This window comes from Ostrinia nubilalis, chromosome 22 (assembly GCF_963855985.1).
Source record: "Ostrinia nubilalis chromosome 22, ilOstNubi1.1, whole genome shotgun sequence".
In the NCBI taxonomy this organism is placed as follows: Eukaryota; Metazoa; Arthropoda; class Insecta; order Lepidoptera; family Crambidae; genus Ostrinia; species Ostrinia nubilalis.
In genome coordinates, this window is record NC_087109.1 from 6,659,985 (window position 1) to 6,673,784 (window position 13,800).

The window sequence follows — 13,800 nt, forward strand, 5'->3', positions numbered from 1 at the left end:
GCAAAAGCTAGTACCTACATATTTTTCATTAGGTCGAAGTACCCTTGTGTACCTATAATCTCTGTCTCCACTCCAATTTTCGGGCAATGAAACGCCTATGAAATGAGGTTGAATTGCCATGAAGGTTAATGTCTCTTATTGCCCATGAATTTAGAGGTTTATGTTCAGTTGAAAAGCCATGCTGATAGTCTTACAAAGAATGCCAAATTGCCAATAAATACAACATAATATTAATATAGAGCTTGTATTATGCACGATTCCTGAAAAAATACTGAAGCAGTAACACACAGTACAGTGAAAAGTAAGCATTAGTCAGTCAGTCAGTCATGAAAACCGAGATTTGTAAAATTATAAGCTTCAATTTCAGCTTTTCAGGTAGACCAATTTCAGTTTTTAATCGGGACATCTTCAACATGTCTTTTAATAAGATGTCCTGACTCTCGACACTGATTTTCAGATGGATCTTTTACCTCCGCACACGTTATGACTTAAATTATGTAGAGTCAAAGTTAAAGTTAGAGTCAAAACCCACAAGTTTTTTACTAAGTAAGTAAGAACTATCATAATTAACGTCACAAAACCCTCTAGTCTGTCATAAAGAGATAGCTTTATGAGGTAGGTAACCACCTAAATTGTGCCGTCTCTTTTGTGTGTTTACTTCTTTCTCTTAAGAGTGTGGTGTATTAAAGTTGTTTCTACCTACCTATCTAGCCCTGGAGAACTTTTATGAATGGGTACCTAAACAGGACCGGTCGTTGTGAAAATCTTTAGGGGAGAGCTTGTTCAGCAATGGACGTCATTTGGCTGAAACGATCAAACCTAAGATACCTACTTAAAGAATAGTGAAGTAGTTGCCTAATCATAACACTTTTTGAAGAATCGTGAAACTTTAAACAGAAGTTTTTTTTTACATTTGTAGATTTCTAAAATTGGGCTATTGTAAACAGCCGAAACTCAGGTCCTTTTATCAAAAGCAGTCCAAGGCAGCACGTTTCCAATCCTTAACAGTAGGGGGCGGAGCAGCTGATAAAAAACATAAACTGACTGAGTTATGAAAATGCATGCCCACGTATCTAGGTCAAAATGCTGCCTTGGGATGTTTGAAAATAGTATGCACTTAGGTACTTGTTTTAACCCACATATAAAAAGGAGGAGTGGTAAAGGAGGACTTTTAAAAAGGTGGAGTCCCGAAAGGAATGTTTCAGAAAACCTAGATACATATTTCCTGGTGAATGAGTTTCTTCCGCCACTTCTTCTTAGCACCATGTTGTCCCGAAGTGGTGGTACACAAGCTATATTTGGGACATGTACTGTACAAGTGCCCTGGAAAGGGCTTAAGTAGGTACTGAATAGATTTTTTGATTTGTTGATTTGATAAAGACTTGAGTAAAAAAATTAAATTATACCTACTCAAAAATCAATTCAAACTCAAGTAGATAATAGCCAAGTAACACCGATACCACGGTAAAAATAATAAGCAAAGGTAGGTTGGTAGGTAGGTTGTTATGTAGTTATCAATCCATGAATTACTTAACTTGATATCACGTTTTATAATCTGCTTGGGTAGGCGTGAGAATAACAAATGATTACGATATAATACTCAGTAAGTACCTACCGTAATACTGTTGCCCACGACTTGGTACGCAGGGCGAAGGTACTTAGTGTACCAATTTTTGTTTTGTAAGAGCAACGAATTTTCGTTAACCTTTGAACTGTGATGTGTCACGGTCTAATAAAGGTAGGCCTCTACCGTTTCAGTCATTTTGCAACGGAGCGAAGTAGCTAATAAATTATTAAATTTCGAGTTGCCTCTGTGGTCTAGCGGTAAGACCACCTGACTTAGACCCAGAAGTCACGGGTTATATTCCCAGTGGGGGCAAAATTTTCTCAGTTTTGTTGGTGGTGGTTCTAAGTTAGTCTGGCTAGCTAAGTCTATCTAAGTCTTCCGTCATACAAAAATATCAACAGCGTTGTTGTTGTCCGGAAGTCAAAGAAAGGATAGCCAGATTGTATGGTTGGGAATTCCGGATGAAGCTTGCTTCCACCTTCGGCCTGATCATCACTTTCCATCACGTGAAATGCGCAAGCTTCCTCTTTGGAAATAAAACTTTCATGATCCTCATAAACCTACTTTTAATTTCATCCGTTGTTCCACCAAGACAGCTGTTTGGGTTTCATAGACACCTTCCTATTATTGGTAAGTAAGGGAAGGATCTATAAGGTTCTGGCTTTACAACAGGAGTCGCAATGAAGTTCCAAACGAAATTCATAGCTACCTGAAAATATTCAATCTTTCAAAACTCAGTAGATAACTTCTGAGCTATAACTACAACCATAAAACTGTTAATAAATAAGTAGATCAATCAAGACAACCGATTTTATATAACCGTAGATAATTTGAATGCTTCACTCATAAACCATGCTCTACCTAGCAGCTCCAGTGCTCGTTACTAAACAAAATATCTAGATTTAGTGCAGCCCTCGAGCACTTTCACCAGTGATTAGGAGTAGCTCGTGATCCCATCACTTCCTGGCTACCGACTGAGCAGTCACGAACGCTTTGTACAGATCGATCTAACTGCTTTACATGTCTGAAATAGCTAAAAGGGATTGTAAAGTTGTTGTTAAATATTAACATTCGTAACGTTTCGCTAATGATATTATTAAGTCATTACTGTAACATAATTATCTAAACTAGAATAACTTAGAACGCAGAGCGCAGTTACAAAACCATTTTAACAGACCAGACCCGTAAATGTTAGGATTAATTCATACTAAGCAATATGTAGGGGAAGCCCGGGCAAACCGAATAACCCAGGTAAAGCGGATAAGCGATTTTTCTGGAACACAATAAGAGATGGCTTTACAAGTTGCGGCTGCGTAGACGAGTGACCCCTCTGACTACGCCATGACAGTTGATTCAAAGCGACTGGTGCCTTTCGTTTATTTTTGTGACAAAAAAATTGTTTAGGGTGTTCTTCTTACGATTTTCGATCAGGTTTGTTCTCATTTCATTTGTTTTTACTGTTAGCTAACCCAAGAACGATTTAGTTTTCCAGATTAACAATGTTTTCTAGTAATATTTGTAATATCAGTATTACATTAAACCGGTATTGAAATGTTAAGAAAAGGCATGTTTAGAAATACACGTTTTGGGCAAAGCGGATAGGGCAAAGCGGATAACTTATCCTTGTATGAGTAACTTGTATTTTATTTTTCTTTTCTTTTCATTTCAGAATAGTGTTTAAGTATAAACGTAAAACAAATAAGAAACGTAAATGGTATTAACTTCTACACCAGTTAAAAGCAAACAAGCAACAAAATACAAAAAAAATGATAGTAAAATGGATCCACCCATAGAGGACTGGATCCAATGCTCAGAGTGCCACCGTTGGGCACATTAAAATTGTACGTTATTATGATGGACTTGACAGTTATTTCTGCGATGACTGTCAGGAGTTACTGCCTAATATGCTATACCCGACGTAGCTTATCCACTTTACCCGACCGGGTCGGGTAAAGCGGATAATGGAAGAGGTTTAGAAATAGTAATAATTAAGTATGAAGATATTATATTTTGCTACTTTTAACTTTACAATTGCAATTGTGATTATATGTGCCATAAATGAAAAATAAAGGTTGTTCCTAAGTTAAGTATTTCTGTGTTATTTTTTTGTTTTTCCTTAACTTATCCGCGCTGCCCGGGCTTCCCCTAAGTAGTCATAAAAAATATGCAAGTTTTATTTATCGTACTACGTACCTATTTAATTACATTAACAAAAGAAATTAAATAAGAACCACGTTAATTAATAAACAACGCCTGAATTGATAAATTAGCAAAGTCATAGCAACAGACCTGTGCCGCTCTGAAATTAATTGCTCATTCAGCATTTTAACACTATCAGTCTTCCTACTATTTTCAAACGTGTTTCTTGTTTAAATAGCAATTTAAACTTAATTAATTAGTACTAATAATTAATTGTAGTGGGTAGTAAGCTATTTGCTTCTGTTACCGGCACCGAAATGTAATTTAGCTTAGTTTTGTGACACCGAAACATAAATAACGACGCTGCGGAACGGAACGCCTCCTTTTTTTGTCATGTGTGGTTAGAACATTGAGTTAGAATAAAATGCCGCCTACTGTCTTTCACATTTGTCTGAATGCGCCAATAGAAACTGGCAGTGTTTCTAACAAATAAACCAACTTATTTAGTAATGATTTGTAAACTTATTTTTGTAATACGTAACCACTGTGGGTTCTTGTGCGGTTGTAATAGGGGCGAGTTTGCAACAAAAATGGGTAACCTCAGGTGCTGTCGTGTGTACTTAATGTATAAAATACAAATAAAAGCGTTATCATTTTCTTATTACTTTATTTTTGTAATAAACAATGTAGCAACATAAGGTACAATATTAAGCAACTTCATAACATATTCAGTTTCAGTAGCATACAGAAAAACTATTTTATTTTATTAATTACTAGCTGACCCGGCGAACTTTGTTCCGCCTTAATGGCAATAAATAAGCAGACTTTTTTTAAAATTTCGAACGGGATAAAAAGTATCCTATGTCCTTCTCCTGGCTCTAAACTACCTCCCTGACAATTTTCAGCTAAATCGGTTCAGCCGTTCTTGAGTTATAAGTGGTGTAACTAACACGACTTTCTTTTATACATATAGATTTGCTTAAGTATACGAAATAATAATAAAAATTAAATTAATGTCTTTAGAACTTGCGAATTACCTAGACAACAATAAAAATACTGATTCTTTGCTTCAACCAACGAATAAAAATTTTAGTTGCAAATTAGCCTCTATCACAACGAGATGATGAAATTAAACAAAGCTTAATTTGAAGACTTTATATTTTATAGTAAAATATATGAGAACATTTTGTCAACGCGACAAGGACGAGAGTGCCCATAGACAATATTAGTAAGAAGTTTCTCTTATGCGTCCATAAATCCAACATCCTCTCCTGGACGCAGATGTTTTAAAATTAAACCCATTGACGCAGCAAAGATTTCATGCTTGGGGCGATGGAGTCCTTTTGTCAAGATGTCGGCGACCATATCTCCAGTGCATCTGTATTGAACCACGACTTCTTTGGCGGTAATCTTGCTTCATCGGTCCACATACGTCACTATGGACTAGCTCTAGCAAGTTCGTTGCACGGGAGCCTTCAGTGGGGAATGGTTTTCTTGTTGTTTCACATGTCACACAAATTATATTTTCTTTACTCGGTGACAACTTTACTCCTTCTGTACAGATCGGTATTTTATTAAGTGAAGTGAAATTTAAGTGACCCATTCTTTGGTGCCACGGGTAAGTATCATCATCAGTCTTGGCCATCATAGCTTGCATTTTTTTATTTTTACAAGTAATTAACCGATATTTCGCATTAAATAGATCAGCCTTTGCAACAAACTTATTGCATGGATTGTAAATTTGACAGCCATGTTTATTAAATATTATTCTACATCCACCTTTGATTATTTTGCTGACTGATAACAAATTTGTTTTTAATTCTGGTACATATAGAACATTCCTCACCTGTATTGCATCGGTGCTGCCATCTTTTGCATTTACCTTGATGCATACATTTCCGCAGCATTCAACTTTTAGCACTTTGTCATCAGCAATTCTTATGCTCGGTACAGATGAAGGAGTGATATCAGTGAGCCAGTCCCGGTGCCGTGTCATATGCATGGATGCCCCTGAGTCAACATACCACGAATCGGAGTCATTTGTTGTGGAAGCTGAAAAAGCTGCGACATATCCTGTTTCCATCTCTTTCTTCTTATTATTATTTGCCTTTTTATGCCAACAATTTTTACTGAGATGTCCGAACTTGTTACAATTAAAGCACCTCGGGCCTTTCTTAATTTTTGGTTGATCACTTTTGGGCAGATTTTTTGTGTTTGTATAAAGTGCGGTAGTGTCCGATGTCTTTACTTCCTGTAGTAATTTATTTTTTACTAAATCAGCACTAATCTTTATACCGGAACTTTCTAAGCCCATAATCATTGGCTTATACATTTCTGGCAATCCTGCCAGCATCAACGTGCCCAACCACTCATCATCCACATTGAATTTAATATTCCTTAGTTTGTGCGCCGCTGACATAACTTTGTTTACATAGTCCTCTACTGAAGAACTATTTTCCAAATTGGTATTAATCAGTTCTCGTAATAGGCCAACTTTACGACTTAGGCCACTGTCTTCAAAAGCCTTTGCTAAATTATCCCATACCTGTTTTGCATTTTGGGCTTCTTGAATATGTACATACAAAATCGGGTCAACTAATAGTATTAGTTTTGACTTGGCTTTGGTGTCTTTTTTCACGGAGCTAGGGTCAGTAGCCACTGGTTCTTTTAAAATGCAGTCATACAAATCTTCAAGTTGTAAGTATGCCCTTACTGCAAAACTCCAAGCAGCCCAATTCTCGCGACCCGTTAGCTTTTCAATTGACATTAAATTACTTCCAGCCATTTTTATGTACGTATTTTCAATGACATTAGCTGAAAAACTAGAAATCACTCGCGAGCCCGGTAAGTAAACAAAATACTTTTCAAAATGCAAAAATAAACATAACGGCAGGCTTGGGACGGCCCATAACCTGATGAAATTAAACAAAGCTTAATTTGAAGACTTTATATTTTATAGTAAAATATATGAGAACATTTTGTCAACGCGACAAGGACGAGAGTGCCCATAGACAATATTAGTAAGAAGTTTCTCTTATGCGTCCATAAATCCAACACGAGACAAGACAGTAATTTGTTCAGCTTGATGTGCTATCTTCAGCAGTACTATAATAGCAGAAATGAAAGCCTACAATATTCAAAAGCATCATCATCTCTGCATAGCAGCGACCTGCTCACTAATCTGCGTGAGCATCTGAGCAGACTTGTGAATGTTCTCGAACTGGTAGCCCATGTGTACGGAGATCAGTTGCATCTTTTTCAAATTCTCTTCTGTGCTTTCCATGAGGTGCTCTGTAGTTACAAACTCCCGCGCTGCTTTGGAAAGGAGCTGGAATTATAAAGGTATCAAAATTGTAAAGAAATAAAAATAAACCCCCTTACTAATAAAACTTACACACTCGTTGAACAGTGTTTTAAAGTGACGTTTAGTATGGAAATGTCATTTTAAAACATTGTTCAACAACTGTGTAACTTTTTATTAGTAAGGGGGTAAAGATTCTAAAAAGGACAAATAACATTGCCCTCACAGAGTTTGTTTCCAAATCAAAATATTTATTAGTACGTAGGCCCTTTTGAAGGCACTTTTACATGTCTCATACATAATGTTACTGTCTTAACATCTTCTCAAAAGTGAGTGTAGCTAGACCATCAGCCATCCACCCACAGTCAGTCAGTAATTAATTTACGTGCAATTTTTTAATAAGACATTTTGCAATGTGGTTGTTATAATTAATATTGTTTGACATCCTAAATAATAAATACCTCATTAGATTTTGATCCTCGCTGGATCTGGCGGGCCAGGGATGAAATATTATTCATGTTCACTTGCACTCGCTCAGCTAACCTCTGTTTGGACTCGGCAAAAAGACATCGCGCACTGCTCGACGAAGCAGAAGTCATTGCGAAATTTAATAAGGTTATCGCTGTTTAAATTATATCTTAAAGCCTAATTACGAAGCGAAATTTTAATTGAGGAAATACTTTGTAGGTGCTGACAGGTACACAAATCAAAACAATACGTCAATTGACATTTGACTGTACATCAAACGTCAATGTCAACGTCAGACGTCAACTTACAAAGCATTTTTTTTAAATGGCAACCACTAACTATTGCTGCCGATCAACATTAAAGATCGATAGTATACCGATAGTACTTTAACTATCGATATAGTCCATTTGTATCCATACAATCGATACTATTAATATTGATGTACCATCGGCAACAGTGTTAACTATCCATTGCCTGTCATGTCGTCTCGTTCTATCGCAAAGAATCACCATTTGATGAGAGCGAGAGCAAAAACGGAAATAGATAGTTAACAGTGTGGCCGTACATACAATCGATGCTACCGATTTAATTTGATGTTTTTCGAATTATACTACACTAGCCACCACAGATTAGAATATTTCTAACAAAGGTAAAAGCACACTGATCCATATTACAGAGATAATTGATTTATCATAGTTTTATGTAACGAGATGAAATGCAATCAAACCCTTTTTTTTGGGTTATTGGGTTAACCAACTCTACGCTTTGGAATTAATGCAATAAATACAAATGTATCATAGTGTACGCTAACCTTTACAAAATGTCAAGTGGTAAATAATCACTTATGGCAACACTACTAGTAACACCGAGGCCCCTATTCTGAAATTGTACAAGGTTGAATTTGAATTCCATAAATCGAAATATTTATATCTCTCTCTATTCAAAAGTAAAAAAGAGAGATAGGCTTACAAATATTATAAACTTAATTCAGACTCTAGGAAAAAAAATACAGAATAGGGAGCTGACTTTTCGCTCGTCACGGAAGGATTTGTGTTGAAGGAAATTTCTGTAATCTAATTCAATTATTAGCCTTTTATTCAAAATGTTTTCATTGTATACTTATTTTCTGTGTCTATTTCATCTGTCCAATAAAATTGTAATGTTTCGGCCCCCTGTGCTTTAAAATAATGTCCATTATTTACAAGACTATTGTGGATCAGTGAAGAGTTGTATTTACGGTTTTAGTTAATTATTAGCGACAATGGATAAAGGAGTGACTTGTGAGCACTTGAATAAGCTCGCGGATGTTTTGGAGAAGGAGTTGTGGCAGTCAAAAGAAGTAAGTGGGACCGATTTTGTTGATTCATAACCTATATCGTAATGTCATTGTAATAATGTAAAGTAATTAACATTCTTTCGTCCAGTTGTGATTGTGCAACTGATAGAGTAAGTACGCTCGTGCGTTTTCCAGCTATGTAACAGTTTATTTATGTATGACACCTTGCACCACCACCAGCCTACACTTCCTAGTAATTCTATGAGGTTTTGTTAACTTTTGTTTGTCCACAATTTTGTGCTATTTGTGCATTGTAATAGTTAACAAAAAAATCATAAATATTCGATGACTGTGTTGATGTAAATTGGTGCAATGTTCAAATTTCTGATTCTCTCAGAACACTTTTAACATGTCCGTCTAACTTGTAAATTAAGCTTCATTAGCCTTGGAATTAATTTCAGAATTTGGCAGTTAATTTAAACAAAATTATCTTTCAATTCCATTATAATCTTGAGCCACAGTCATGATTTTCAAATGAGGAATGAGAAAAATGATTCCTTCTCACCGTTACATTGATTTCGTTTATGTAAAAGGCTCTGTATCCAGTATCCAGGCTCCACTCTCAATAGAAGCCAACCAGTAGAGGCAAATTTGCTTCTGAGGGTTTTTCCTATCAAAACACTTGCAATCTTATTTCATGAATAAAGTTAAATGTAAAAGGTGTTGTCGTTTTACAGACATTAACCTGTTTCGACTGCGGTTGTCCGGGTCCCAACTTGTGGATCTGTCTGCAGCCCGATTGTCACCACATTGGTTGCTCGGAAGTGAAGAATGACCACAGCACCATTCATCAAAAGGTAACATAAAAATATTTTTCAAAACACATTTCATAAATCTGATATAATTTGTCACAACATATTTATGTTTTAAAGTCTTTAGCAGCAATTAATTTAATATTTACAGTTGTGTTAATAATTAGTGATTTTTTTCACTAAAGACTGTGAAATTAATGAGAGTAGTCTTCAGACTTTCAATTAGCCACAAAAAATTATATTTTAAAGTTTCCCTCAAAGAATTTCTTATTTTATTGTTTGAAGCCAAATCGTTGCTAGCATTTTATATGACGTTTTGTAGCATTTCATGCACAATTAAAAGCAAACAATTAGTTGAACTGCAATATTACTGAACAAAGACCTTTGTTCCATGAGTAAATTCTTATTTTAGAACTCCTTAGTCATTTAGCTCTTGATATCTGGAACATTTATAATACAAAGAGAATAAAGTTAAAATTATCACTCGAAGAAAAATAAAGTAACAACAACTTAAACCAAGGCTCAATCAAGGTTTAGGTACTTCATACAAGTATGTAAGGGTATAAAAAATTTTACCTTGTCATTAATTTTGATGACCCAGAACTTAGTGTATTTAGAATAATTATTATGAAGCCTATTACGAATACACACACATTACACATATCGAATTATATTTCAAGGTTACTTCTCTCTTTGTAGTAAGTACACAGGATGTTATTGTTTACATTAGTACTATACTGAAATATACTATACTTCTTATTACAAATACAAAATATTTTATTTCAATATAAAAGTACTTAAATAACATACAGGGTTTGGAGTTTCCTTTTAAGCATACAGTAGCTGTGTTAAGAACTTTTTATGTTTTCATTTAATTTATTGATGGCTCATTAGGATAAATACAGTGGAAACTTATGTATAAAGGAAGATTTCACTACAAAAATAATAACCACATGTGCTCTCGAATGTATGGACAACAACACATCAAGCTAAAAACTGTGGCATCTTATGTCATTGTAATAAAGGCTATTTGGCAACAAAAATGTATAAATCTGATGTGTTCTCGACAGTACTTGACTTGCTCTCAATTTAATTGCATAAAAACAATAAAATAATTATCAAGTAAGCCGCATCATTAAATAAGTATTCCATCCACGATACCAGTTTCTCGCAAATAACTTATCTCAACAAATTATTACTGACTGATTTATTTTTTACTGTTTTTTATCAGCCCTTTTAGTTAATCGTTGAATTGTTTTCAGAATTTCCCATCGCACTGCGTGCATATGAACATATCGACTGAGAGGATATGGTGTTACACGTGCGAGAAGGAAGTTCATGTCAGGGCTGCAATAGCACAATCTCTGGTAAGTTATCATGATCTGTCAAGTGTTAATAAATCGCCAAGAATCTTTAAAATCCAACAGTGATTCATCATCATCATTACCATTTCAGCCATAGGACGTCCACTGCTGAACATAGGCCTACTCCAATGATTTCCACGATGGCCGGTTGTTGGCGGCCTGTGTCTTGCAACAGTAATTAAACAACAAAAGGCCAATTTATTTGTTCAAGCTTTTATTCATCTTCACCTAGTTTGTGTGTTATAGAATAGCCATTATAACAAATTACAAGATTATAAGTATGTTTTGATGCTGTAATGATCATCCTAGAAGTGATCATAACAAGGCAAATGATTGCCTTGTGTTGGACAAAGTATTGTATAAGCTTTTTTAAGAAAGCTCAAAACTGTAAGTTTTCGAATTGGAGATCTTGAGATTTCTATGTTGGCAAGATCATTCTATTTTATATCAAAATATTTAGTCTTTAAATGGAAGTGAAAATTAAACTGTATAATTTGTTATGTGAAAAATGTTTTTATTCAGTTAAGGATTATTTGACATGTAAATTACAATAAACAATTTGACATTTAATTTAATTTATTGAAGTAAGATTATTATAATTAATATTATTGAATAACTAATTGAATTATTGACATAGCTATATAATAATTATAATTGTAATTGTAATTTATAATAATGATTTTTTATGCACAAATTCACATGCCAGCTACGCTGGTGAGATAAGCTGCACCTCTTTTTAATTTAAGACCACATATTTTATTGTACCACATTATCTCGGTGAATAAATAATCTTTGAATCTTTGAATCTGAAATTCTAATTACTAATTAAAATGTAATTTGTTCTAGGCAAGCCCAGATACAACGACGATGGAGGGCCCGGGGGCGAGCGCTCGCTTCGGCTCCGTCGGGCTGGCCCCGCCCTCCGAAGATGACCTGGACCCTGAGGATATGGAGTATGACGACGAATCGCGCCCTAGAGGTACAGACTAATCTATACTAATATTATAAGGCTGAAGAGTTTGTATGGTCCGATTTTGTTTCTATTTTATATCTGCAAATTCTGCAATCGACTTGGTTGGGATGTAATCAAATGTTTTGTCTTTATTTTTTAATGTAGGGTGAGGGGTATTTCAGTAAGTTCTCTCCCTCGGTCATCATTCATTCACATATTTTCTAGCTCGCACCCTCACTGCTGCCGCCCGCGCGCCCGTCGCACAGTCGCGACAGCAATATAATTACGCGCGAGCGATACGGATAGGTAGCTTGAGGTCATTGGACAAAATTCAACGTGCTCAGCGACCGAACTATACCAATTATCATGCTATAACTCAAGCAGCGCTCCCCGCAGGGCTGGTGGGGCTTCAGAACATGGGCAACACGTGCTACATGAACGCGGCGCTGCAGGCGCTCAGCAACACCGCGCCGCTGACGTCACACTTCCTCGAGTGCGCCGCGGTAGCCATCCTGGCCGCAGATAGACTTATCGCGGGGTTTTGTCGTTTTCGCACAATAAGCCCATTTGTCGTCTAAAATCGTCGATAAGATTTTATCATGGCGCGTATCCTAACCCGGCTGCGGGCTCTTTCTATGTCTTTCTAAGCTCGCGGTTGATATAAAACGTAATGAGGGTTTCCTTAATTGTTGGCGCCACTACCGAGTAAGCTCAGGTCCTATTACTTGCTTGTGCCTAAGGCAGTAGCACCAACCGATGAGTACAGAAGCTGTTGGAAAACTATCGCATTTGCAATCGCCAGTCTAGCACCATGGGCGTACCTAGCTTCTGGCCTAGGGAGGGGGGGCAAGTCATACCGAGCTTCCTGAGTTCTTTTAAAGTGACTTCCAGGGGGGGGCACCTTACTCGCCAGTGGCGCCAACTAGTGACCGCAATTATTAAGGAAACCCTCGTTGCTTCTCTCTCTCTCAAGTCCCTACCACTAGTCATGCTATAACTCAAGCAGCGCTCCCCGCAGGGCTGGTGGGGCTGCAGAACATGGGCAACACGTGCTACATGAACGCGGCGCTGCAGGCGCTCAGCAACACCGCGCCGCTGACGTCATACTTCCTGCAGTGCGCCGCTGTGGCCGTGCTAGCCGCGGATACACTTTTTATCGAGACATTTTATAAGCCCATACATTTGTTGTCTAAAATCGTCGATAAGATTTTATCTTTGCGCGTATCCTAGCCCGGCTGGGGGCTCATGCTAGGCTAGCGGTTGACTTTCTTAATTGCGCTCACCAGTTGGCAACACTAACCAGTTATAAGACTTTTTCGACAGTGGTGCCAGACTGGTGAATGCAAATGCGATAGTGCTGCTGCTTCAGCGCTAATCACTTGGTGTCAGTGTCTTAGCGACAAGCAAGTAACAGAACCTCACTCGCCAGTGGCGCCAACAGTGAGCGCAATTAATAAGGAAACCCTCGTTGCTTCTCTCTCTCTCTCTCTCTCTCTCTCTCTCTCTCAAATCCCCCCCACCAGTGGTGCTATAACTGAAGCAGCGCTCCCCGCAGGGCTGGTCGGTCTTCAGAACATGGGCAACACGTGCTACATGAACGCGGCGCTGCAGGCGCTCAGCAACACCGCGCCGCTGACGTCATACTTCCTGGAGTGCGCCGCGGTGGCCGTGCTGGCCGCGGATAGACTTATCGCGGGGTTTTGTCGTTTTCGCACGATAAACCCATTTGTCGTCTAAAATCGTCGATAGGATTTTATCATGGCGTATCCTAGCCCGGCTGCGGGCTCTTTCTGTGTCTTTCTAAGCACGCGGTTGATATAAAATGTAATGAGAGTTTCCTTAATTGGTGGCGCCATTACCCAGTAAGGTCCTATTACTTGCTTCTGCATTAGACGTGGAAGCACAGATGCTGTTGGAGGAC

The 13,800-nt window shown here is 37.3% G+C and overlaps 2 protein-coding genes across 2 annotated transcripts; one reads left to right on the top strand and one right to left on the bottom strand.

Moving 5' to 3' along the window:
- Positions 1-6,854: 6,854 nt before the first annotated feature.
- Positions 6,855-7,606, bottom strand: LOC135083040 (uncharacterized). The gene is made up of 2 exons (XM_063977804.1): positions 7,469-7,606; positions 6,855-7,034 (listed from the first exon to the last, which is right to left on the bottom strand). Exons 1-2 carry the CDS (start codon positions 7,604-7,606, stop codon positions 6,855-6,857), a joined length of 318 nt encoding a protein of 105 aa, XP_063833874.1.
- An 866-nt stretch (positions 7,607-8,472) lies between these two features.
- LOC135083041 (ubiquitin carboxyl-terminal hydrolase 33-like) lies at positions 8,473-13,616 on the top strand. Its single transcript, XM_063977805.1, has 6 exons — positions 8,473-8,814; positions 9,489-9,608; positions 10,826-10,930; positions 11,774-11,906; positions 12,898-13,100; positions 13,203-13,616. The coding sequence occupies exons 1-6, from the start codon at positions 8,737-8,739 to the stop codon at positions 13,614-13,616; spliced, it is 1,053 nt and encodes a 350-aa protein (XP_063833875.1). The 5' UTR covers positions 8,473-8,736.
- Positions 13,617-13,800: the final 184 nt, after the last annotated feature.

Excerpts from the sequence above, each read along its gene's own strand:
- LOC135083041 (XM_063977805.1), top strand. The coding sequence starts at position 8,737 with ATGGATAAAGGAGTGACTTGTGAGCACTTGAATAAGCTCGCGGATGTT. Across the intron at positions 8,815-9,488 it reads AGTTGTGGCAGTCAAAAGAA|ACATTAACCTGTTTCGACTG; the intron begins GTAAGTGGGACC and ends GTCGTTTTACAG. Across the intron at positions 9,609-10,825 it reads ACAGCACCATTCATCAAAAG|AATTTCCCATCGCACTGCGT; the intron begins GTAACATAAAAA and ends AATTGTTTTCAG.
- LOC135083040 (XM_063977804.1), bottom strand. The coding sequence starts at position 7,606 with ATGACTTCTGCTTCGTCGAGCAGTGCGCGATGTCTTTTTGCCGAGTCC. Across the intron at positions 7,035-7,468 it reads GAGGATCAAAATCTAATGAG|CTCCTTTCCAAAGCAGCGCG; the intron begins GTATTTATTATT and ends TTATAATTCCAG.